The sequence below is a fragment of the Podarcis gaigeae genome, assembly GCF_964106915.1.
Source record: "Podarcis gaigeae genome assembly, chromosome: 4".
In the NCBI taxonomy this organism is placed as follows: Eukaryota; Metazoa; Chordata; class Lepidosauria; order Squamata; family Lacertidae; genus Podarcis; species Podarcis gaigeae.
Window position 1 is genome coordinate 43,185,684 of NC_139677.1, and position 26,641 is coordinate 43,212,324.

At 40.9% G+C, this 26,641-nt stretch overlaps 1 protein-coding gene and 1 long non-coding RNA gene across 9 annotated transcripts in view; one reads left to right on the forward strand and one right to left on the reverse strand.

Annotated features, from left to right (window-relative positions):
- Positions 1-26,641, reverse strand: part of SH3KBP1 (SH3 domain containing kinase binding protein 1) — a 138,345-nt gene that overhangs the window by 59,437 nt on the left and 52,267 nt on the right. For all 8 annotated transcript variants that reach the window (XM_083734346.1, XM_083734350.1, XM_083734349.1 and 5 more), the window contains 3 exons: positions 25,771-25,894; positions 6,043-6,149; positions 2,671-2,797 (listed from right to left, as the gene is read on the reverse strand). In XM_083734346.1, coding sequence (XP_083590472.1) covers positions 2,671-2,797; positions 6,043-6,149; positions 25,771-25,894 — 358 coding nt within the window. The remainder of the gene's footprint in view (positions 1-2,670; positions 2,798-6,042; positions 6,150-25,770; positions 25,895-26,641) is intronic.
- On the forward strand, positions 1,049-1,537 carry LOC310842583. The gene is made up of 2 exons (XR_014563241.1): positions 1,049-1,234; positions 1,274-1,537. It is a non-coding gene; the product is annotated as an uncharacterized lncRNA (long non-coding RNA).

Consider the following 26,641-nt stretch of genomic DNA (forward strand, 5'->3'; position numbering starts at 1 on the left):
GTGCTGTGTGGATTCAGCCTAGGACCCTCATACCTGCGGGGCCGCCAGTTCCGGTATGCCCCACGGAGGACCTTAAGGTCCATAAATAGCAACACCCTAGAGGTCCCAGGCCCTAAGGAAGTTAGATTAGCCTCAACCAGAGCCAGGGCTTTTTCAACACTGGCTCCGGCCTGGTGGAACTCTCTGTCTCATGAGACCAGGGCCCTGCAGGATCTGATTTCTTTCCGCAGGGCTGTAAGACAGAGTTGTTCCGCCTGGCCTTTGGCTTAGAATCAGTTTGATTTCCTCCCCCTCTTTCTTTTTCCTTTCTCCTCCTGTGAAGAGGCTGCATCTTAATGTTTTAATGTTGCATTTCAATCTTGTTTTTAAGTTGTAGTCATTCAGCTTGTTTTTATTATTGGATGTTAGGGCAGGGTATAAATAAAATTATTTATTTATTTATTTATTTATTTTTATTTTTATTATTATTATTATTATTATTATTATTATTATTATTATGAGGAGTTATCTGCCTTTAGATCTGCTAGGTGCACAAGCATGACCTTTCACTTACTGAAGTTCAGGAGAAGTGCAGAGTTGGTGCGGCAGAGTGGCTAGGAGACGATGCTACGAATCAGGGAATCCCTAGTTCGAATCATGATTCTGACATGAACTCACTATGTAGTAGTAGGCAAGCCACTCTTGATTTCAGTCCTCCCTTATTCAATATGAGGGACAACAATACTGACTTAAATTGCAGGATTGTTGTAAACATTACAATATTCAGAGGTGCTCTGAATATCTGAAATGTTAAGAGCTTTAAGTTCCTGGATGATTAAAAACAACAACCATGTGACTGGGAACTAAGGGGAGAAGTTGAGAGTCAGTCTATGTCAGGCACACAGAATCTGCCACTGACAACGAACCAACTAGGGATCCATTGTGCTGTACAGACAGGTATGGAGACAGTATAGCACATCCTTAACAGACAAGGAAGTAAGTAGGGCCCATTTATCTGTCTGAGCTGTATTAAAGATAACATGGAAGTTGCTACGTTAGGCTGGGACTAGATGTACGTAAGACCTGCTGATGAAAGCAGCAGCCACATTCATGGCCCCTCCTTTCCCCTACTTGTATCACCTACAACAACTTACCCATATCCCGATGTCATAAATTACAGAGTGAGGTCATAAGTCACAATATTATGATGCCAGGACGTGGCATGCTGTTCTTAGTTGTTACACTGAAGGAGGGCGTTGTTACACTGTTGTTACACTTAGTTGTTACACTGAAGGGACAAAAAAACCCAAGTGCATTTATTTTGTGTGGTTTTTTCCCACCTAAGTCAGTCCTTCTGAGGGCTCGAGCCAATTGCATTTTATATCAAAGCAATACTTTAAAAATCCAGGCTTACTGTATTTCTCTTGTACCACCACAATGGATAATCAAAATTATGAGCCATAGGGCAAATATTGTACATCAGCAGTGATACTTAGAAGACAATCTAGGCATTGATATAAAATGATTTATATCTATTCTGTTAAAAATAGGATAAAACCATAACCCCTCCCCTCAAAAAAGAGCACTATACTTCTCTTCTGAACAAACCTGATAAATGATAACACCTAAGATGTTGAAAGGCATGTTACTAGGGAAGAGGCTGAAAATCATGTTACTAGGGAAGCAACATACACACACACACACACACACACACGTCATTCGATATTGTAATTTATGACAGAAGTGGTCTGCAAGCACACAAATCCTTAGTGCTGCAAGAAAATTCAAGTGCAATATAAAATACCTAAAATTATTTTAACAGCGTTACATACAGCAAATCATATGAATTAATCATATGCTCTGTTTATAAAGAAGCAAACTGAGGGAGGCAGCAGATAGCATAAAACTTCCCAAACACACTTGGCATTTATAGTTGTATTGATGCCAACAGATAAGCAGACCACTAAGAATAATAGGCTCAAAAAGAGCCTTCTACTGTATTCTTCCAGAGACAGATGTGAGGGAAGCCCTGTGCAAGTCCCCAAGGAACACTGCTGAAGTCCAAAACAATTAATTTTGCTAAAATAATTTGTACAGGTCTTTTGGCAATTCTGCACCAGTATTTATCATTCCCCAAAGATAGGGGTCTTTACAGAAAGAATAAGAAGTCCTCACATAATGGAAGTTTGATTTTTCAATCTTGGGAATAGATGAAATAGGTTTTAAAATACCAAAAAGAAAAGCAGACCCACAGACCCACTGCCAAGTGTCACACTCCCCAAACAGAAAGCCCAGTGATTTGGAGCAAACCACAGGATCATTTATTTTCCTCCTTCTCCACTTTAAAAATGAATTTTCTGAATTCGCATTTAGGAGGTTCCAGTAGGGAGGCATAATGCTAAATTTTAGGTGAGAAGGGCAGGGTACTTTGTGAAGAAGGGAAGGGAAGGAGCGTGTACCGTAATTTTGCAGCCCACTCCCAATTGCAAAACTGCAGTAAGGACTGCATCTGTACCATCCTGGACAATTCACAACAACTTCTCCCAGCTAGATCACTCCAGATTAACATATGGCAGTAGATGTTCAGAAGCAGGAATACCTAGAAATACCACCATGGCAGTAAAAAAAACAACAGTAACCAAAGCTAATACAAAGCTAACACAAAGGGTCAGTTAACATTTGTATCCTTACTTGGTTTTATTAGCTGCTCCTGTTGGACAGTTCCAGTATCGTCAGAATCAGAAAGCTCCTTTATGAAGTTGGAAGGAAACATGCCAGTCTTCCCATTGAGAACTCCTTCCCACCAACCCTCTTCTACCTGAGCCAAGAAAGAAGACATACATACTGACGTTTGCAAGTTTACATCTACACAGGACAACCATTTGGAATAATTTGAGTAAATCTTTCATTGGTTTTGATAATATATAAAACTTGAACTGACAACAGTGACCTATCTCACAGGGTTGTTGTGAGGGGGCAAACACAATAAAGCACATCACAAATTAGAAGTACTACATAAAAAGGTAGCAACTAGCAATTAATTCCATAGTAACCGCACCAAAAAATTCTTGCATTTGTTATGATTAGTTTAATTTCCAAATGAACTCAACTGCTTCTGGGCTGAAATGGAAATTGAATCAATATTTCAACAGAAAGAGTAAAAAATGGCCATGTTATTTCATTTATACTACTGTGGACAATAATTCTTGGTGTTATCGTTTTTGTAATATGAATGATGCTACCAGACTTGAGTACTCTGAATTGAAGACAAGGAATATGTCAACACAATGCAGAAGTTATTTCTATCGGAAAGCCCTGAATGAATTATTTACTAGCCTAACAGCATTAAAAATAAATATGTCACATAAAATGATTTAGTTCCCCCTATGCAAAACTATTCCATATGGAGCAGGAGCTTCCTGCTAGGAAATGACAGTCCCTAAATACCAAATGCCCTTGGGTTATAATGTGACAGCAAGGAATGACTCATTCTTTAGATCAGCTAAGGATATTCTTGACATTTTAATAATTTCCATCCATCAGACATTGTCCATCCACAGAAAAGTGACAGAAGAGGACAGTTTCTGTATGCAAAAGATTAGTCTCTAACATGGGTCCCAAACCCTTCTTTCTAGCAAAAAGAAATGATTTTTTAAAATAAAAAAACCACAATTATTTGGGAAGCGACTGTACAAAACTAAGTTAAAAAAGCTTACTGAAAATGTTACAACACTTTGTTTTACTGAGTATTTTCAGTTTTATATAGGTTTAAAACGAAAATAAAAAGTCAGTTCAGTTTGGAAATGGCTGTGTAATTACCATTTTTTAAAATAATTGAAAAAATTAATAAGCCTATTGATTCAAAACAGACTACATTGTTGCAAAATTTTCCAAACAGGTAGGCGACTAAAGCTGGAGATACACACACACACACACACACACACACACACACACAAATATATAAACAAAGAATAACTTCTGTAGTGCAATTATTTTGAAGAAATGCTAGAGTTTGGAAATACTGCTTGTTTGTTTTTGTAAGAAACTGAGCAATGTGGGAAGGGGTGGGAAAGAGAAAATAGATCAGAGTTCAGCAACATAATGCCTGTGGGTGCATTGCGTACTTGAGGTCTTCTCCTGGAACCCACAAATCACCTGAGCCCTACACACACACACACACACACACACACTGAAATGTACACCACGCTGAAGGTGAAAGTTGGTCTAGTTCAGGGGTAGATCCAGCCCAATCGCCTTCTCAATCTGGCCCATGGACAGTCCAGGAATCAGCGTGTTTTTACATGAGTAGAAAGTGTGCTTTTACCGTATTTTTCGCTTAATAGGATGCACTTTTTCCCCTCCATGTGTGTGCGTCCTATGGAGCGAATGCGGGCTCCTTGGCTTCAGCGAAAGCAAAGCGAAGCCTCCAAAGCGCAGAGGGCTTGGCTTCACGTTGCTTTCGCTGAAGCCTTTGGAGCGCAGCGCGAGTTCCTGCTGCGTTCCGAAGGCTTCAGGTTTCTTTTTCTGAAGCCGGGAGAACAAGACTCTCCTGGCTTCAACAGAGAGGGAGAGCTGCGCAGTGCCCCTTCAGCCAAGCGGGAGGAGAAATGGAAGGGGTTCCGTTTCTCCTGCTGCTTCGCTGAAGGGATGCTGAGCAGAGAGGGGGAGAAATTTTTTTCTTGTTCTCCCCCTCTAAAACAAGGTGCGTCCTATGGCCGGGTGCATCCTATAGAGCGAAAAATACGGTGTTTAAAATGCACCTCTGGGTTATTTGTGGGGTCTGCCTGATGTTTTTACATGAGTAGAATGTGTGTTTTTATTTAAAATGCATCTCCGGGTTATTTGTGGGGCATAGGAATTTGTTCATATATTTTTTTCAAAATATAGTCCGGCCCCCCCACATGGTCTGAGGGACAGTGGACCAGCCCCCTGCTGAAAAAGTTTGCTAATCCCTGGTTTCACAACCACCCCTCTCAGTCAGCCCATCAAAGATACCTCCACTGTTGCATACACATGCAACTCCTTCCAAGTAGGAATGTGATGCCACATCTTTCTTTTTAATCCTTCCTCAAAACCCTTTAAGTCCTGATTCCCTACTGAAACCAAGCCTAAGTAACTGTAACTGAACTGAAAGCATATTCTTCCAGTTACCTGCACCTCCCTCCCTCCCTTTCTATCTTTCGCAAATTTTAAGGTTGTTGGGTTTTTTTGCTTGTTATTATTCAAAGCACAGTGCATTTTGAAGGTGCTGTATTAATACGAATAAGAAATGAATATAGGTAATACATGTAAACAAACTGTAAAGTGCGACAAGACACAAGGATAGAGCTTATAATGCACTGTAAACTGTATACAACGCTGACTCTGAAATTTAGTAATCCCAAATTGAGCCAGTCTTGCGCCATATTGTATGAAATGGTGCTATTAATTTAAGCCAATAAAAGGTTACAAATGAAAATGCATTATTCATGAAACAGCCTATCTCCCGTACACATACATAGTAAACATCCATCATGATATTAGCAATCTAGCATAGGGTATTGTTCCAACATCAAGCACTGAAGTAATGCTTGCCTTCATAGGAACAAAATAAAAATTGAGGATTCATGTACTGAGCCAAAGATTTCTTGGTTTAACTTCTACTGATTTTATCGTGCATGCTATTTTTTATTCAGCTGAACACATTTAAAATGGTTTGCTGCTTTTTAAGTACCACAATCACATATTTTTCATAGGGTTATGGTATCACAGAGTTATTTGGGATTTTATGCACAATAAAGTCTGTCCAACCACTCCCCTCTTAGATAGCAAAGAATCCCACAGGCCACATAAAACGTCCTACATGTATGCTGAAGTACTGGTCACTGTTACAAGCAACTGTTACAGACACTGTTGCTGAATCTTCCTTGGATTGTCTATTATTTTATTATTATTTATTAAATTTGTATACTGCCCTTCATCTGAAGATCACAGCAGTTCACAACATAAAAATACAAAATAAGAACACATACATCCACTGAACCAACAATGGAGTACTTTTCTAAGCATATGAGTGCTACTTACTTCTCCAACCACCTCTATGATATCTCCAACTTTTAACTCTAGTTCATCTTCATTCTGAGGCATATAACTGAAAGCCACCTGACATCTTCTCCGCCTATTTCGATCACCTACATAAAAAGTTAAAAACATTATTAATTATAACATTTGTGCTTAAACTATCAACTGCACTTACAAAGTAGTTAGCTATGCTGCCCTTTCTCAACACACGTCTGAAAATTACAGGAAACCTAGAGCACTACAGCAACAACAAATGCAGTATATTTACAGAGTACGAGCTTCACAAACTTCAGGGAAAAGGAAACAGGTGAGGAGGGGGTAGAGAGAGGATTGTCCTAGTCACAGCTGGACCTCCCATGAGGCAAGGTGGGGAGGCCGTCTAAGGCAGATTTGGGGTATGCTGCTCACCACCCTCGTTTCCCACATAGGTGCATCCTCCCCTCCCCTGTGCCCCACTTCCTCCACTTTTGCTGAAGGTACGCTCTGCCACAGAAGGTAGTGGGTGTGCCTGTGGCGGAAGACAGTGGTGTGATGGCAGCAGGGTGCGCCCACAGCAGAGGAGACTGCAACGGAGGTGGGTGGGTTTGGGAAGAGAGATTGGTTCAGTCGCACTGGGCATGTAGCCTTAGGGACTCTGCAGGCGACGCTGTAACTACGGTGTTGAATGGAAGACGAGAGGGGCTAATTTTTGATGTCCCACAGGGCGCAGCTGAAATTTGAGACACCAAGGTCCACCACAACTTCAGCAGGTGGAGGGGAAGGTTGTTCTAAGCGACCATAGCTCCATCTCCCTCCAACTTACAGAATGTGACTATATGCAATGTGGAGCAAAAACCTACAAATGGTTCCAAGACGGTTGCCTTCTATGATTTGGAAGGTGACAGAGTGCAGGCAGAGCTGACACACTCATCTCTACAGTACATTCTACACTCATCTTCATGTGTCTACTTTCCCTTTTTGGAATTTCTGAAGAGGGCTGTGGTTATCTTAATTTCACTAAGAAAGCTATACTCTACTGCCTCCTTGCCCAAGATTTTCAATTCCAAAAAAGTTACTGACTTTTGTAAAAGAAACAAATGTCCTTTTAACTACTAGGTTTTATGAGAGCATCCATTCAATTATGCGAAATAGCCTACTTCTCTACTCCACTTGAAAGTAAACATGAACTTTTTATTTAACCTCCTATTTTATTTAACCTCCTATTCAAATTAGGTATTCTCTTAGTGAATGAAATTATTTTTCGTTGAATTATAGAGCAAGTTCCTCCTCAGCTAGAAGTGTGTAGGTCACACGCATGTGGGGCTCTAATTGCCACCTAACCTATGACATTCCTAAAGGAGCTCTCGGAATAAAAGCAAACAACAGTTACTGACGCAGTGGCACAGGTCAGCTCAGCATGTCAGTTTATACCGCTAACCATTCTGAAGAAAACACTCACCAGGAAGAACTCTCAATTGCACTCCTCATGTTAAATTCTTATTATTACTTTTGATGGCAGCAGAACAATTGCTACAATCAAAAGGTAACCCTACCATACAAAAGGGGTATTTTTATACTGCTTTGTTATTTGATGATTAACCCAACCCTTTGAACTGTGCCAGCAAAAGCAAGCCATGAAAGAAGTGACACAAAAGTCCAGGTATAAAAATCACTGGCTTAATATTATTAGCTAGGTCAGGTATCCAAAAAAGTGTGAGAAATACGAGTATTAACCTGTCCTTTTTATATGGCCCTGTAGAAAATATTTGAGGGTGGTACAAGCAACATCCACACCGCTGGGGTTCCAGAATGCTGACAAAAACAAATTCGATGCATTTTGGTGCAAAGACCCATTTCTAACCACAACAAAGAAGAGGGGGGAGAGAGAGAGCGGGGGGAGAGGGGAGACAGAAGTGAACAGCAAGGATTGTCCCTCTGTGATCCACCCATTGAGAATCAACAGAGACATGATATTTGTGAGTTCAGCCTTAGAATTAGGGATTAAAGAGGAATTAGTTTGGTCTGCTTTTTAAAGCTGATGGGCCTGACAAGTCTGAACCATGTTGTGGATTGGAACACAGCAGTAATAATAATCATCATCATCATCATCATCATCATCATCTTTATGAAAAAAGATGTGTACAAATACAGGGTGAGTCTTTTAAAAGAGGCCCCATGGATACAGAGTACACATGTTCCACTGGGCCTCATCTTGTATTACAGATGAATTCAACGGAAAGCACTGAGAAGTGTGTAGATTAGAAACTACAGTGGTACCTCAGGTTAAGTACTTAATTCATTCCGGAGGTCTGTTCTTAACCTGAAACTGTTCTTAACCTGAAGCACCACTTTAGCTAATGGGGCCTCCCGCTGCCACTGCGCCGCCGGAGCATGATTACTGTTCTCAATCTGAAGCAAAGTTCTTAACCTGAAGCACTATTTCTGGGTTAGCGGAGTCTGTAACCTGAAGCGTATGTAACCTGAAGCGTATGTAACCTGAAGTACCACTGTACTTACTTTACATAGAAAAACATGTACAGAATGCTTACAACATAAATGCTGACTTTTTACGTGCTCTTTAAGCATTAAAATGGGATGGAACAGACCTATCATTGAGTACCATTAAGGCTAAAGCGGGACATAAATAGCTGCTCAGTCTGTCCCTTCTTTATGTTCATGTGCAGCTTATGTAGGCTAATGCCAAACTTCACTGTGCTATTTGGCTGGCTGCCTGTTGACAGAACTGGAAAGAAATTTTACCAAACCTGCAGATCGGTGGTGCTTTTGCTGATCGCTAGAGCTGTCAGCAGGATGCGGGTGGCGCTGTGGGTTAAACCACAGAGCCTAGGACTTGCTGATCAGAAGGTCGGCGGTTCGAATCCCTGCGACGGGGTGAGCTCCCGTTGCTCGGTCCCTGCTCCTGCCAACCTAGCAGTTTGAAAGCACGCAGTACAAGTAGATAAATAGGTACCGCTCCGGTGGGAAGGTAAACGTTGTTTCCGTGCGCTGCTCTGGTTCACCAGAAGCGGCTTAGTCATGCTGGCCACATGACCCGGAAGCTGTACGCCGGCTCCCTTGGCCAATAAAGTGAAATGAGCGCCGCAATCCCAGAGTTGGACATGACTGGACCTAATAGTCAGGGGTCCCCTTTACCTTTTAGAGCTGTCAGCAGGGCATTAGCCAGAGAGGACAGTGGGTGGGTGAGCGTGATCTCATTGCAAGCTCTGATGTGGGGTCTCTTAAGGGCCTCAGGAGTTTGGAGATAAAGATCTGTTCATTGAGGGCTGGCTACCAGATGCATCCACACAATTGTGACTCTCGACAGCATAGAGGACTTTGCGGCATCATCTGCCATAAAGCCATTCTTCCTCTCAGGTTTATGCAGCAGACTTGTTTAGGGAGCAATATTTATACAAAAATGATAGAAGCAGTATATAAATGTTATGAAATATTTTCAAATCAGTTTGGCGTGTTCCAAAACTACCTCTCCTTTACTCCCTGTTGCGGAAACGAATATGTTTGTTCAGATTTGGTCTAATGTTTTCTTTATTGCTATTAACAAATAATTGGATCTCATAACATTCATTCAAATCACATTTTTTAAAATTAATATAATGTAAATCATATTAAATATTCTAATCTTAAAATGTTATATATTTAGCAATCCTGTAATCATTTCCCCATGCATACTGAAATATTCAAACCAAATCAAAATGTGTTTTAAGAACACTGTTCAAAATATGTAAGTAATTTAATTCTATTACTTCTGCACTATGCTAGTAGGTCTCCTTGGAAACTAGACCTTGTCTCTATAAGCTGTATATTTGAAGAGCTGGTTTTGCTTCCAGCAAAGAAAATTTGCATAGATACCAAAATGAGTCAAACAGTTGAAAAAATATATGATGAAAACGCTTATTGGAAGGGCATGATAAATCAATTTAATTAGTATTTTAATTTTTTTAGTCCTAAGTAGTTATCCCTGAACATTTCAATTTCCCCACTGTATTTGAAGCAGGGGTGTAAATTTAAGGAACAGATCAATCAAGCCAAAGTTTTAGTTGGTTCATTAATGTGAGGCAGTTTTAATCAATGGGGCTTTAACTGCTCCTGTCTCAAACAATGGGGAAAAAAGTATACATAAAAATGGTAACCTTCCTTCTGTGAATTTGGAAATCATCAAATAGCTAAATATTTCATCTCTTTTACAGAAATTAATACACATATGTGGGGGGGAGGCAATTGTTTTATGATCCTATTTTACATACCAAAAGAAACCTTATGAAGTTCCCATTCTTTAAACTGGTTCTCATGAATTCTCCCATGTCATTGTATTCAGTGCTGCAAAGCCCCAGATATAGGCAGTGAGTATTTTTTCTTTTCCAATATTTAGCACAGGTCATTCGTGGTTGCTAAAATAATATAGACAAGTAATACCTGCTTATTTGATCATAGTACATAAATATATTTTAGGAACTGTGGAAGGATCAGTGTTTTTGAAATGGTTGAAGCTATTAAGGTTTTGGTAACATGCAAATGTACTTATAATCTAACTAATTGAGAAGCTTTGGAATCAATCCCTACAGAGAAATAGGTCTGGAAAAGTTACTAATTTTTCCAAGGAAAAAAAATGCTAAAATGCTATTTTTCAAAAATCTAACTAGAGTTCAAACTAAGGTTTTCATGACTCTGCCTCCAAAGGAATCATGCCTAAACATACAGCCTTCTGTTATGTTTTTTAGGTAATTAGATTTACTAATAATATGTAGGTCAGCCTTGCTACTAATTCCTGAAATGGGAGTTTGCCTGGCCCATCATATTCTTCCTAATCTCCCTCCTTTTTTATCACCAACTCCAATAGATGTGGGAGCCCAAGAGAAGCAGAGGTAAGCATTTCTTTTCCATTGTAGTGACAGGCTATACCAGGGGTCGGCAACCTGCGGCTCCGGAGCCGCATGCGGCTCTTTAACGCCTTTGGCGCGGCTCCGGGGTGGAGGCGAGGGGAGGAGGCGCATTTTCCTTTGTTCCCGTGCAGTCGCTGTCATCTGTGAGGCGGCGGCGGAGAGCAGAAGGCAGCGCCACTCTCCTCGCGAGTTGGGCGCAGGGCAGCGGCAGCAGGAAGGCTCCCCAAGGGCCGAGCGGCACGCGCCCGCCTTCCCCGTGAGCCATTGTTTTTAGTGCGCCTCCTTTCACTCATTGTTGCCCCGCGCGGTGAAGCGACCCCGGGTTGGGAGCCGCCAGGATCTCTGGAGCGAGTCCTCTTTCGGGGGTTGTGGGGGCTCCCAGCAGCAGCAGCTCCCGGCGGGAGCTCCTGCAGGGTGCGCAAGGCTTGCAGACACTCGCCCGAAGCACGGGGAGCCCTCCGGAGGGCTCCCTGTGCTTCGGGCAACAGGCTGCCGCCCCAAGCCTCGCGCGCCCGACGGGAGCTCCTGCCGGGCGCGCAAGGCATGCAGACACTCGCCCGAAGCACGGGGAGCCCTCCGGAGGGCTCCCTGTGCTTCGGGCGGCAGGCTGCCGCCCCAAGCCTCGCGCGCCCGACGGGAGCTCCTGCCGGGCGCGCAAGGCTTGCAGACACTCGCCCGAAGCACGGGGAGCCCTCCGGAGGGCTCCCTGTGCTTCGGGCGGCAGGCTGCCGCCCCAAGCCTCGCGCGCCCGACGGGAGCTCCTGCCGGGCGCGCAAGGCTTGCAGACACTCGCCCGAAGCACGGGGAGCCCTCCGGAGGGCTCCCTGTGCTTCGGGCAACAGGCTGCCGCCCCAAGCCTTGCGCGCCCGACGGGAGCTCCTGCCGGGCGCGCAAGGCTTGCAGACACTCGCCTGAAGCACGGGGAGCCCTCCGGAGGGCTCCCTGTGCTTCGGGCAACAGGCTGCCGCCCCAAGCCTCGCGCGCCTGGCGGGAGCTCCCGCCAGGCGCGCAAGGCTTGCGGACACTCGCTGGGGCTGCAGGCTGCTGCCCGCAAGCCTTGTGAGCCTGTGGGAACTCCCGCCGGGCTTGCAAGGCTTGCGGATAGCTTCCTGAAGCCTGGAGAGCGAGAGGGGTCGGTGCGCACCGATGCCTCTCGCTCTCCAGGCTTCAGCGAAAGCCTGCATTCGCACCATAGGACGCACACAGATTTCCCCTTCATTTTTGGAGGGGAAAAGTGCGTCCTATGGAGCGAAAAATACGGTATATAGCATGTCTTTGTTGCTGGCTGATTTGCTGCTATTGCTTTGCAATTTGCAGCTACTGTTTTGAAGGGGAGTGAAGAACACACACTCAAAAAAAGGTAACTTGTTAATATAACGTTTATTTCTATGAGGAGGAGTAATTCTGAGGGGTCAAACAAAAAATAATTAAAAAGTGTCAAAAAAGTTATTTTTATAATGACAAGGATAACATTGGGCTAAGAAACAATGTATGCAGTGTTATATTTGTTTTAAATGTCGCAATGGTTTTGCGGCTCCCAGTTGTTGTTTTTTCTTCGGAAACGGGTCCAAGTGGCTCTTTTTGTCTTAAAGGTTGCAGACCCCTGGGCTATACACATGGCTCTGTCTTCATAATGTCTTATGGGAGAAGGGATACTGAATTGCTTGTGCGCAGTGGGAGCATGTCACAGCTCTCTTTTCTGATGCATATGCAACTGGCTCAGCGCTGCCTTTAGGCAGTGGGGTTGGGCTCAATTGTCCTTTGGGACCATTCCAGCAATTTCATTCTATGAATAAAACAACACCCTTTGCCTCTTGATTTATAGTCTTACACACCCAATGCATTTCCTGCCTGCCAAGCTTGACTTTTTTTTCCTCACGGTACATAATCATTTCAAGTAAAAGGTTTCAAGATTATGTATTTGTTATCTTCCAATTACATTGTCATGTATTTTTCACGCCACATTGCAAGTTATCTGCTGTGAAGTGACACTACAGCCTGGCCTACAGATGCTTCAGGATGAGCAGCAGAAACACAACAGAAAAACGCCTAAAATTTTGACATCTGCTGGCATCATTCACATGCTTTTAGGCATATGAATCTGGAATCATTAATTGTTGGGTGTCACTGTTAGAGTCTAATTTAGTTTGCCATTCAGAAAAATTCTCAAGACACCAACAAAAATGAGGCTATAAGGTCACCTGTTACATGTCTTTATCTCATCTTTTACAACCTGAAGAACTGTACACCATTTTGTGTCAAAAGTAAAAGTTGGAAAGACCAGTTGGAGAGAGGTGTTGTTCTTCTTGTGTAAGCTTAATGATTTAATTAAAGGTGAAGGTAAAGGTAAAGGGACCCCTGACCATTAGGTCCAGTTGTGGCCAACTCTGGGGTTGCGGTGCTCATCTCGCTTTACTGGCCAAGTGAGCCAGTGTAGAGCTTCCGGGTCATGTGGCCAGCATGACTAAGCCGTTTCTGGTGAACCAGAGCAGTGCACAGAAACGCCGTTTACCTTCCCACCTTTTTATCTACTTGCACTTTTGACGTGCTTTTGAACTGCTAGGTTGGCAGGGGCAGGGACTGAGCAACGGGAGTTCACCCCGTCGTGGGGATTTGAACCGCCGACCTTCTGATCGGCAAGTCCTAGGCTCTGTGGTTTAACCCACAGCGCCACCCGTGTCCCTAATGATTTAATTACATGTACATTAAAAAGTAAATTGTGATACAGGTGACAATCATTTTAGGCATGTCCAAATGACGTGCGACAGCCAACATGCGGGTCCTTTTGGAATGAGGGAGGAGTGGGGCGTAATGGGGTAGGGCATGCTTATACACTCCGCCGATACATGCAGGGGTCAGGTACGGAATCCCCACGCAAAATGGCCACCACCTGTGTAAGTTATCCAAATATCTCTCCCTCCCCCCACACAGAAAATTCTGTAGGAATCTAGAAAAATGTTCTTTGTGGGAGGAAATGGCAGGTTTCAAATATTTGAAAAAGATAGATGGAGACTACAGAAACTATAAAGAAAAACACAGTATCAAACTAGGTGGCTTTGAAATGGGAAACCTATCAACAATAAAGAGCATAAGGGAAAAAGAGAACATCCTGAATGTGAATAGATGGCGATGATTCTGGTGTGAACAAGAGTCCAGCTCTTTGTTTTGGGGATCTTCCTGGTCATTTACAGCCATTTGGCACCACCACCCTTTTAGTTCGAACATGTCTTGTAAGATGCCAAAAAATACCCCTATTACATGGATGGAGAGCCCTCCAGATGTTATTGTACACAAACTCCCATCAGTCCCAGCTAGCATGGTCAATAGTTAGGGATACCCGCTCAGGTGTGCAGTTTATGCAGCCGAGGGTGGATTTCTCTAATCTGCAAATTTATTTATTACACAAACATATTATGCTTTACCTAACTCTGGTCAAACAGATCAATTCTGCCCTTTACCTTAAAGTTTTAGTTGAGATAACATATGTGGATTTGAAGAATTAGGTGCATGCTAGAGAAGGATTCTTCAGCACAAATTAGCATATATTCCTCTGTGTTGCCTCTTGAGATAGAGTTTGGCATAAGAAACTAAAGGCAAAATGGCGGGGGGGAGCAAAGAAACAAACAACATGGCTTGTTCTGAAATTGGATTAGTATAATGCTGAGTTTTGGAGCCATTATTGTTAACATAGCTCTTTCACCTTTGGAGAAAATCTGGATTATAAATGTATTAATAAATAAAAATAAATGTAAGTACCATTATACAATCCAATCACAAAAATGATTCTTACTTAAAAGAAGTGCACTATTAAACTTTTCTTATCAGTGCAATTGCAGAGCTTTGACATAAATTCATACCTATTTAAAAATTCACCCTTTATAACCCTATATATCAGTATTTGGATTTTTTTTAAAGTATAACTGTCTGCTATAAAGAAAGATGTTTAAAAATGCACACAAGTCTTTAAGTAATTCACCAGCTTATTTTAGAAAGCAGCTGTTGAAAAACATTGTCACCAGATAACACACTTCAGCACTGTACTGTCTCCAAAGGAGAGACATGAATTTCTTAGCCAAAAAAAAATCTACATAAATAATCTATGAGTTCAATCAGGATCCAACTGCTATTCGAGTTTTTATCTGTGTCAAAGAATAACATGTGCTTAATGTATTAGACTACAATGAAGATATCATTAATTACCATGGCAGACACTGACAGACCCAGACAAATGTATAGTATAAATCATCTCTGTCTAAGTCAGTAATTGAGAACTCAACCAATTGTGGCACTTGGATAAAAACTGCAGCTCTTACAAGCTTGTCATGGGCACACCAGTTAGGAAGCTTTATTATCAAGAACTTTATTCTCTCTCTCAAACAAGAAAGTAACAGCAGCCTCCCAACTCCACCCAGACACAACTAAGTCTAGTGCTACCTGAGGACATAACTATATACAGTCGTAACTTAGTTTTCAAACAGAATGCGTTCCAGAAGTCTGTTCGACTTCTGAAACATTCAGAAACAAAGGTGTGACTTCCGATTGGCTGCAGGAGCGTCCTGCAGCCAATCGGAAGTTGCAGAAGACATGCCAGACGTTCAGCTTCCGAAGCAAAGTTCCCAAACTGGAACACCTACTTCCAGGTTTGCGACGTTCGAGTTCTGAGTTGTTTGTGAACTAAGCTGTTCAAAAACCAAGGTGCAACTCTAATGAGACTGTTCTCAGATAGTTCTTTTTTTTTTTTTTTTTTTTTACAACTCTTATTATTCAGTTGAGACAAGGCAAAAGTTGGGCCTATGGGCAGATGTCCTTCAAGTCTAATCCTCCCTCTTTGATCGCAGACTAAAAGTTGAAAAGACCAAAAAACAAACATGCTCCAAAACCTATTCACTCCTCAGAGGCCATGTGAGGAGGGGCATGGGTGCAACAAAGCCCTGCCTTTTGTGATGACTTGAAGGAAGGTTTCGCTAAAATTGGGAAGGAACACAGTACAGTGGTACCTCGGGTTAAGAACTTTATTCGTTCTGGAGGTCCGTTCTTAATCTGAAACTGTTCATAACCTGAGGTACCACTTTAGCTAATGGGGCCTCCCTGTAACGCCGCGTGATTTCTATTCTCATCCTGAAGCAAAGTTCTTAACCTGAGGTACTATTTCTGGGTTAGCGGAGTCTGTAACCTGAAGCATCTGTAACCCGAGGTACCACTGTATTGGGCTTACAGTCTCACTTTCCCCTATCCCCTCCTGCAATGTCTGAATGTTTCCATGTAGGAGTGAAAACTGCTCAGACACTCAATTAATGCAAAACAAATACTATACAATAAAGCAAGCGAACCTACTAACCTTATCATTGCAGCAATGGAACATAAAGAAAGAACGATGTCGTGGCCAAGAGCTAAGGAATCTTAAAATAGTTCCATCATGCAAAAGAACTCTGGACTATTTGAGCAGCAGCTTTGCATATCTCAGGGCAAAATAGCTTTTGAAACTGAGGGGTTACAATTAATAGTCTGCTGTTCAAAATCAATACCCTCTTTAGATCCTATTCATTATCTGTAGATATATATCTATAAGGAGTATCTATAAGATGACCTATAGAATTAGGAGTCAGGAGAAAGGCATTTTGTTGTATAACTAAACTACATTTGTAGCCTACAGAAGTGCTAGCTTAATGCCATTCACTTCAGTTAGCACATACTCCCACATGAACAATAAAATTCTCATTTGATTACCAAGCACCTAAGTGATTCCGAACTGCTTAAATAAAATATTCTCTTTAGTACTGCGGGGGTGGGCAGAGAAAACTGTATCCCCACCACACCCTAACTCAATGAACTAAGAATATGGTTAAATACTTAATTGAAAGTTAACCCAGTATCACTTAAACCAGGGGTCTGCAACCTTTAAGACAAAAAGAGCCACTTGGACCCATTTCCGAAGAAGAAAAAAAACTGGGAGCCGCAAAACCATTGCGACATTTAAAACAAATATATCTCCAGAGCCGCGATCTGACAGCGGGTGGGAAGGTGACGTCGGGACAGTGCGTGACTAATGCACGCACCGCCCCCATGCGACATCACAGCCAGTACAGCGCCCGTCACAGTGGGGAGTGTCAGGGCGCACAATGCGCCTCCTCCCCTCGCTAGTATCCGCCCCGGAGCCGTGGCAAAGGTGTAAAAGAGCCACATGCGGCTCCGGAGCCGCGGGTTGCAGACCCCTGACTTAAACGGATCAACAGATGATATTTTTCGTTGTGCAAGGGATATAAATAAATGAAAGCCTGTTATTAGTATATTTTTTAAAATCTCAAAAACATTTTCAGTTCAAGACTGTAGACTATTTCATAGGGATACAATAGCAAGTTATTTATATTGCCTTCATCCTTAGCAACACATAACAGCAGTTGTTTAAATTTTTTTAAGGAACAGCTAATTTATCTCAAATGGAGTTTGAGAGAGCATATGACTAATATCTAAATACAAAACTGAGTATCTTTATATGCATTCTAATCATCAAAGAAAGTACAGGCAATGACCAATTAATAGGCTTCTGAAAGATGAATATGCGTGCCAAACCCAGAGGTGACTGGAAATGTCACCAAACATGTTACAAAAAGGGCAATATGTCTAACAGATTATGTCCAGCTTAGACTCCATTAATTTTTGGAACAAAAAGTTAATGAAAATATTATATATATATATATATATATTCCCTTAGGATTCTTTTGCTTTAATATAAGTGAGCAATTCTTAACTTTTTCTGTTAAACAGGCTAAAGTAAGATATTGACTAAAAATACAGGACAAAAGTATGTCATTTATGAACATATTTCTTGTTTCGTTTTAAAGAATGAATTCTAAAAATATAGCATTCCAAAATGAATTGTTCTTCAATTGTTCAACAAATTGTTTTTCAATCATGCATTTCCTTATTTGTTTCCCTTGATACTCAAGAACCTTTAGGGGCCTCTAACAAGAGGAGAAAAATGCATTCTTTGGGATATAGCCAACTAAGTTATATTCAAAGTAGCCCCCTTGCAAATTAATGCACTTTAGTAAATCATGTCCATTCAATCTGATAGGTCTGATCTGAGTGTGATTAATATTGGATACAGCCTTTTGACTCCACTAGGAATATTTTCATTCCTAAAAGTACCAAACATTTTGGTATATGGATTAAAGGAAAAAAACCTTTGTGTTTTTTTCAGAAGACTGAAGAGGCAAACTTCCCGTTTGTATTTAGCGATATCTCACTATTTCTTTCCTCAGAAACTATCATTTAAAATATTTCACTTTATGTAGAAGATAAAAATGCTCTGAAGGTTTTCTGTTTCAGCAATACAGATTATTTAGTTCCAGTTACAGATAGGTAGCCGTGTTGGTCTGCCATAGTCAAGACAAAAAGAATTCCTTCCAGTAGCACCTTAAAGACCAACTAAGTCAGTTCTTGGTATGAGCTTTCGTGTGCATGCACACTTCAGTGTATCTGAAGAAGTGTGCATGCACACGAAAGCTCATACCAAGAACTGACTTAGTTGGTCTTTAAGGTGCTACTGGGAGGAATTCTTTTTGTTTTGACTATGGCAGACCAACACGGCTACCTATCTGTAACTGGAACTATGGAAGGCACCACATTGAGCCGCATGAAATGGAAGTCCATCAGTGTATCTGAAGAAGTGTGCATGCACACGAAAGCTCATACCAAGAACTGACTTAGTTGGTCTTTAAGGTGCTACTGGAAGGAATTCTTTTTGTTTTGACAGATTATTTAGTTATGCTGATTTTATATTTATTTTTAATGATAATGGTTGTATGTATATTTGTTTTTTACTGATGTGTGACTTTTAGTCACGTTTTAAGTACAATTTTATTTGAATACCACTGGGAGAATTTTCTGACTGAGCAGTTTAATTTCCCCCCTAAAAATATATATGAAGGTGTTATCCATAAAGAACAAAGCCTAGAACAGACAAGCTATCTGCGCAAATACATATATAAGCAGAGTACTGCATTGTATTTGGCATCAAGATAAATGAATCATTATGACACAACAGTGGGCTTTGTAAACCAATATAGCAGTGATTTCATTAAGTTATTGAACATCTGCCACTTAAAATTAACCATGAGGGAAGCAAATGGTTATGGAATACCTCAAGGACATACAGACAAGAGGCTATCCCTAAAAAACAACAACAAAGAGGTGTGGGATTATCTGCATTGTCAACCTTTTATCCAAGCAAGCTGCTTGGTGTAACATGCTGTAGCATACACTAACACAGTAAAATGTGCAGGTCCTGAACTCAGATCACTCACATGCATTTAAATCTAGAGCAAGTTTCCAAATGACTTTAGAAAATCCTGGGAGTCTCATTCATAGTTAAACTAGATTATACTTCAGAACAGAGAAAGATAACCATTACAACCAGGGGGTACTCAAGGGCACGCAGTACTGGCACTGTTGTTGTTGTTAAAAAGTGTGGCACTTACTGTACCAACTTCATGGTGAATACCAGCATGTATTTTTCTAGATAAAAAGCACTTGTTACAACTATTGTTCATAGAAAAGGAACAGTTTATTAGGAACTGGAATCAAAACACTTGCTCAGTAATATATGATCATACACTCAAGCTGGTTCAGAGAAAATGCTAAGCCAAACTATGGCTTAATATGAATGTGTGAGCATGAAGGGCCCCAGATAGGTTGACATAGCCCCTCTTCACATCTTACCACAAATGCAAACTTTTCCAGTAAAAAGACATTTTGCCTTGCTGTTCTAACCTGCATTCTCCATGCTGCTCACTATATACAGGAGAGAGAAAATTACTGTTCTAATTAGTGTACATGGTCTACCACAAGGGGGCAGCCACTGTAAAGGAGGAGGCCACATGACAATCCCCTAGCTCAGAGTTAGGATCAGCTTCAGAGCTTAGATACACAGACAAAAAGGGAGGAAAGCATATGTTGCCCAAGGGAAAAATAGTGGCTCCATCATAATTATTAAAAAATTGCTGAATTGGTATGCTGGCTGTCATAAACCTGTACATTCCATTTTCTGAATAAATACATTTTTTATCGCAAGTACATAAGATCAAATATATTACATGACTGAACACAATGCCTTTGCCATTGATGGAGAAATCATCAATTGCTTCATGGGTTAGAAGGACAGCGTAATTTGGCTGTAGTGAAGACGTGATGACAGAAAACCAATTAAGAGTCACTTATTTTATTATTTAACAAGGAAATACCATTTGCGCACTCTCTCTCTTATTTACATTGTGGATGTCATTTAAATGCTTTCATAAACAAGTGCCCTGGATTTTTATAATGCATGGTAGAAATATGGGTTTAGGACTTTTAAAAAGTCAAACAGCAAAAGCCCAAATCTAAACAATATACAGGAATGTAACAGAAATGTCTCAATTTCTTTGGAACCTGTCTATAATGGTTGTTTTCTCCGCCCTACCCCCCAATCCTATACATGTTTTATCAAATACATTGTTCCATATCAGCCATTCCTCCCTTCTGTCCCAGATACTGGATACCATTTTCACCTACCAAGAAACTGCCGCCTTCGGCTATAAATGGTTTCCCGTGTGTGTGCATTTATTCCCTCAGTTGGTTCTCTCTAACAAGCACTGTCTCTCTCCACTGTAAACTACATGGCTGGCTGCTCCATGAATGGGCTCTTGGATTGACTTTTAGTTTCTTAGGCCAGTATGCATCTAAACAGTTCCGATAGGTAAAGGAAAAGGGACCCCTGACCATTAGGTCCAGTCGTGGCCGACTATGGGGTTGTGGCGCTCATCTCGCTTTATTGGCCGAGGGAGCCGGCGTACAGCTTCCGGGTCATGTGGCCAGCATGACTAAGCCGCTTCCGGCGAACCAGAGCAGCGCACGGAAATGCCGTTTACCTTCCCGCCGGAGTGGTACCTATTTATCTACTTGCACTTTGACGTGCTTTCGAACTGCTAGGTGGGCAGGAGCTGGGACTGAACAACAGGAGCTCACCCCGTCGCAGGGATTCGAACCGCCGACCTTCTGAGCAGCAAATCCTAGGCTCTGTGGTTTAACCCACAGCGCCACCTGCGTCCCAAAACAGTTCCGATAACCCAGGGTATTTTTCCTGCTCCCTTTCCTCTCCCCACATGCCACCTAAATGTTCCCCAGGACATATTTAGGGGATGCACAGGGAGAGGAGAGGGAAGTTCTGTTGCCACCGACAAAAGTGCTTGAGCTGGAGGAACTTCTTGGCTTAGTGTCCTGACACAGACATTTCATGTTTAATCTCATCTCTCATGCAGCATTCACACTGGCCACAAGTCTGGTAAGAGAAAGTGATACACTTCTCCTTAACAGTTTCCTCAATGCAACTCATTACAGGAACAGAATGTAACTTGCCGGCTCCACAAAGATGAGATTGTTGATCTGTGTCTCTCTGGCTCTCATTCTCATCACCATCATTTTATGCCTATAAATTACAATGCAGGCAGAGCAGATGCTCCAGGGTACTGTTGCAAGTGGCCTACCCTTGGGTTTAAAACTGGAAATGAAATTCCAAAAACTTTTCAAGCTCCTCTCTCTGTCTTCAGCATTGAAACACATTAACAGAAATCGAACCAAAGAATCATGGCAGTGTCAGGAATGTAGTATCCTTTAAATTCCTCCAAGAATGAAAAGACCTGCAAATGACCCGGCTGCTCCTTCAGCCTGAAGATCAATGAAATTGAAAAAGAGGGCCAGAACTACCAGCTTTACATTAATTTGAATACAGACAAGAGATAAGTGGGACATCATTTTGAGTCTTATCTGCTAGACTCTAGAGAGGTGATTAAGGTCAAAGAGTGTCCTATATATTTTCTACTAATAAATGATGCAAAGAGGAAGCTGAAGCCCAAGATAGGAAGCGGTGGTAAGGGAACATCTAGCTACTTTGCATAAATTCAAATCTCCAGTGCCTTATGAACTTGATGGATCAGGGAAATGCTGAGGTACATAGGGTATCTTGATTTCAGTAAGGCTTTTGACAATGTCCCCCATGATATTCTTGCAGAGAAGCTGGCAAATGTAAACCGGACAAGATAAGTGTTAGGTGGAGTTGAAGTTGGTTGACTTGCCAAAGCCAAATAGTGCTCATTAATGGTCCCTCGTCATTCTGGAAAAAAGTGACAAGTGGGGTGCTGTAGGGTTTTGTCCTGGGTCCGTTGTTGTTCAACATCTTTATAAATAACTTGGATGAAGGAATTGAGGGTAAGCTCATCAGATTTGCAGATGACATCAAATTGGGAGGGGTGGCCAATGCCTCTTAAGACAGAATCAGGATTCATGCTTAATGTTAACAGACAGGAGAACTGGGCAAAAACCAACAAAATGAATTACAATGGGGACAACTGTAAGGTTCTACACTTAGGCAGGAAGAACCAGCTGCACAGATAAGATAGGGGACACGTGGCTTGCCAGCAGTATGTAAGAAAAAGACCTAGGCGGCCAGAGGGTGTTAAAGAAGGACCGAACATTTTTTATGTATGCAACAACAGCAGCAAGGATACTTGTCGCCAAGCACTGGAAAACCCAAGATTTGCCCACACTGGAAGAATGGCAGATGCAACTGATAGACTATATGGAGCTAGCAGAAATGACTGGCAGAATCCGAGACCTGGGAGAAGAGGCTGTGGAGGAGGACAGGAAGAAATTTAAGGACTATTTACAAAAATATTGTAAATTGTATGAGTGTTAAGAAAGATGTAAGATTATTAACAATATGGCACTATTAAGTTAGTTAAAAGGAATATGAAGATAAATGGAAATATAAGAAAAGACAAATTTTGGATAAAGAGTATGTTAAAATTAAGCTTTTAAGGTTTGGGTAAAATTATCTAAAATTAGGGACACAATACTGGAAAATTATAATATAAGAATTGAAACAAGGTGATAAATTGCTGGGTAAAGTTCAAAAAACTTGGAACGCAGGAGCGAGAGATGCGAGGAAGTCCAAAGAAGTGAAGAAAATATGGTTATTGTAAAGTTATATGTTATTTTGTTTTTGTTTTTTTTATTGTATTAAGAAAATCTTTAATAAATATCTTATAAAAAAGAAAAGAAAAGAAAAAGACCTAGGGGTCTTACTAGACCACAATATTAACATGAGTCAACAGTGTGATGCTGCACCAACAGAAGTATAGCGTCCCAAGCAAAATTCCATCTGCAGCTGGCACAGACCAGAAATGGGAATGATGAGTCAATCCTTAAAACTGTCTGGGTCCAAACAATCAGGACCCATGTTGAAGTTGCAAGGAGTCAGGAGGCTTGACCCATCATTTTTTAAAAGCACCTTTGATACCATGCTACATTTCATTTCCTCCATTTTTCTACCTTGTACAAGTCTTAGTACAATGATTTAGAATAGTCAATTTTCCTGTTTATCCAGCTTTCCTTTGCTTTCTGACATACTGTGACATTTAAAAATCTCTTACATAAAAGTGAACTTGCAGGAGACATTAAAAATTAAATGGTTAGTACAAGCCCAGGCATACCAAAACACTATTAAAAATTGCTAGGATTTAAAAGTTGTAACAGGATGTACTTCCTTTCCATTTTAGTGCCCCAGATAACAGAGGCCCAGCTGCCACAGACCATATGGAGCCTTCTATTACTTGCACAAGCGTAACCCAAAAAACACAATGCCAAGTCTTTTAGAACACCGAAAAGATAATGCAAAAATTCCACAGGCAAAATGTATCAGAATCTTTGGTTTCCAGGGCATATATTCTAGTACTGTACATCTTCATCAAACATCTCATATCATATGGTTTAGGGTTTTTTGTTTGTTTGTTTTGTTTTCCCCCAACACGATTCTCCTACCTGGGACCTTATATAGGTAACTAATAGGACTTCTAAGTACTGTCTTGTTCTTTCTAATCTGCCATAGATCACCTACTTATCTGCAATACTTTATGGATTTTATCCCCTTGTCTAACTAAATCCAATCATATTCTGCAACAGAGGTAGTTTTTTTGGTGGGGGGAGGGACTTTCGCTTAATGCTATGTTTAATTCCTCTCATTATATAATATTCTATCTACTATATATTTTGGGAAGTTGTTTGCTTGCTATGTGTTTGATAAGATATAAGCAAATTTTGTATAATGGTTCCGGAGTTTCATGATCAGGTTTTCATCTAAGTTAGGATACAACTGGATGCCATTTTGAATCAAGATGGTGGACTGAACCTTTCTGACTGCATTGATCCTTAGAATTCCTGAGCAATGCCAGGTATGATGCTGCTAGTTGCTTACGTATATAGGATGATTGTTGGTTTCACAGACTGCCTGGATTCAGTCCTTTGGGTTGAGTTTCCTTTGATTGGTGGCTAAATAGCCTAATACAGTATTATCTCGGGTTACAGAGGCTTCAGGTTACAGACTCCGCTAACCCAGAAATAGTACCTCAGTTTAAGAACTTTGCTTCAGGATAAGAACAGAAATCGCACGGCGGTGGCGCAGTGGCAGGCCCCATTAGCTAAAGTGGTACCTCAGGTTAAGAACAGTTTCAGGTTAAGAACAGACCTCCAGAACGAATTAAGTTCTTAAACTGAGGTACCACTGTACTGGTTTCTGGTAAGTTTTTTCCCCCCTTAGTTTCCAGGAAGATTTTGACACAAACAGGCAGTTTGTGCCATGAATAGCATATTTCAAAGTTTCATAGTCACCAAGGACTTGGCTTTGAGATAAGAAACAGAAGCTGGTAAGCCTCCAAGGTAAAAAATACATTTGTTCTTGAAATAAAAATCCTTGAATGATTCCACACTCTCTGGAGAGCATAACTGGCAAGGCAACCCAATGACACAACTATGTCAAAATTGCATGTTTCCTTTCAAGCAATCAAAACATATTCTATTTAGCAGGATCAAGTTTTTAAGCTGTTGCATGGACCTAACTATATTTGAGAATATCCTGTTTATTTCATCATACTACGATACAAGAAAGGGAAGGGGAAAACTGGTACTGAGATAATAAACTCAGCACGTTTCCGAAACATATATATATATATGGATAATATATGTGGGTAATGTAAAATGTATATAACCAGCATTGCCTACTTTGCACAATTAACTACCGAAGCATTTACTGTGCTTTTCTAGATAGCTATAAACAGTCACTCCCCAATTATGAACTTAGTATGGGGTGGTAAGTTGGTTATTTGAGCTGTTCTGTGCAAAAGAGCTATTTTAGAAAAAAAAATTACTGCAAATGTGCCTTCAGCAACAACCAATGGAGAAAGGCACACTGCATCCTTTGAGCTGACAGAAGCAACACACATAAAGAAACCTGGCCATACAATGTGCTTCAGCACATCCACAGTTGGATAGCATGCACTTTTATATTGGATTTTCTTTCCTTATTGGATTATCTGCAAATTGGAAAAGGCTGAATTGGGGGGTGGGGGTGGGAGTGCAAGCTGCCACTTGGAGAAGGAAGATGTGTAGATACCACCAAAATGAAATGAAAAGAAAGACACAAGTAGCTTCAGAAGGACACTAAACTCTGGTGTTGACAAGCCCTATGTTGCCATAAATCTACCTATAACGAGCTGCTCCTTGTTAAAATAATTGCACTCAATAATGAAACTCTTTGGTTAAAGAAACACAAGTAAATCTGTACTTGATAAGAGAGTGATATCCTCAGAGGGGAAGACACAGTGACTGAATGTTTGAATTGGCTTTCATAAACCTGTTTGCCCATCTGATAACTTTTTCCACCCTTAATGTATACACATTTGTCCAGTGTATAATTTTATGGTTGGAAACATTCCAAATACCATTGACCCTGGAGCTTTTACCGTAATTAAAAATATATTACCTTTTTTGGAAGCTCTAATAATTGTCTCAGACAACAGTAAAGGACTTCCATTGGAAACATCATGTATAGACTTTTCTGGTACTTTGATGACAGGACCTTCCTTCTTTGCTTCTTTTTTTATTTCCTGTATAAGAAACAGAAACAAAGAAAGAAAGAGGGAAGAACTATTTAGAATGTTTAGGTATGAACTCTGAACCTAGGCCCCAGAGCATTACAAAACAAAGCAAAGCAATGACAGACTAAAAGTAACACAAGTTAACAACAATATAAGTTAAACTCCAACCCAAATTAGTTTAACTGAAATAGTTTAATTTAAAATGCTGATTTTTTTTCTTTAAAAAGCATTTCCTTTTTAAAAAGGAAAAAAACATTATTCAACAAATAATAAAAAGAAACATTAAAATGCAATAAAGCAAGGTGAAAAGCATTTATGCAAATACTAATAAAATTATGTAAAATCTAAATGAATGAGTAACTGCAAGTAATACAAGACAAAACAGGAAGAGGGCAGATTAGGGAAGGTTGCATTATCCCACGGACCGCTGATTATCACACTTATACAGCCCAGTTTTAAAAAAATTGTAGAAGCACCCAAAACAAACAGAAAGCTGCCTTTGCAATGAAACTTAACAACTTCAAGGTTCAAAGTCTGTCTGCACATTTACTACATATGCACGCCAGAAATGGTCTTATAAAAGCTGGAACAACTCAGTTTGGGGAAAGATTGATATTTGTGTGTTATAACAAAAAAACAAAAAACCCCAAACCTGTTCCTGGTTGGTAGGCAGAAGGTGTAGAAGCACATGAATAAACTATGGATATTTTCTTAAAATATTTCTACCCTGTTCCCAAGGCCACCCTTCATTGACTT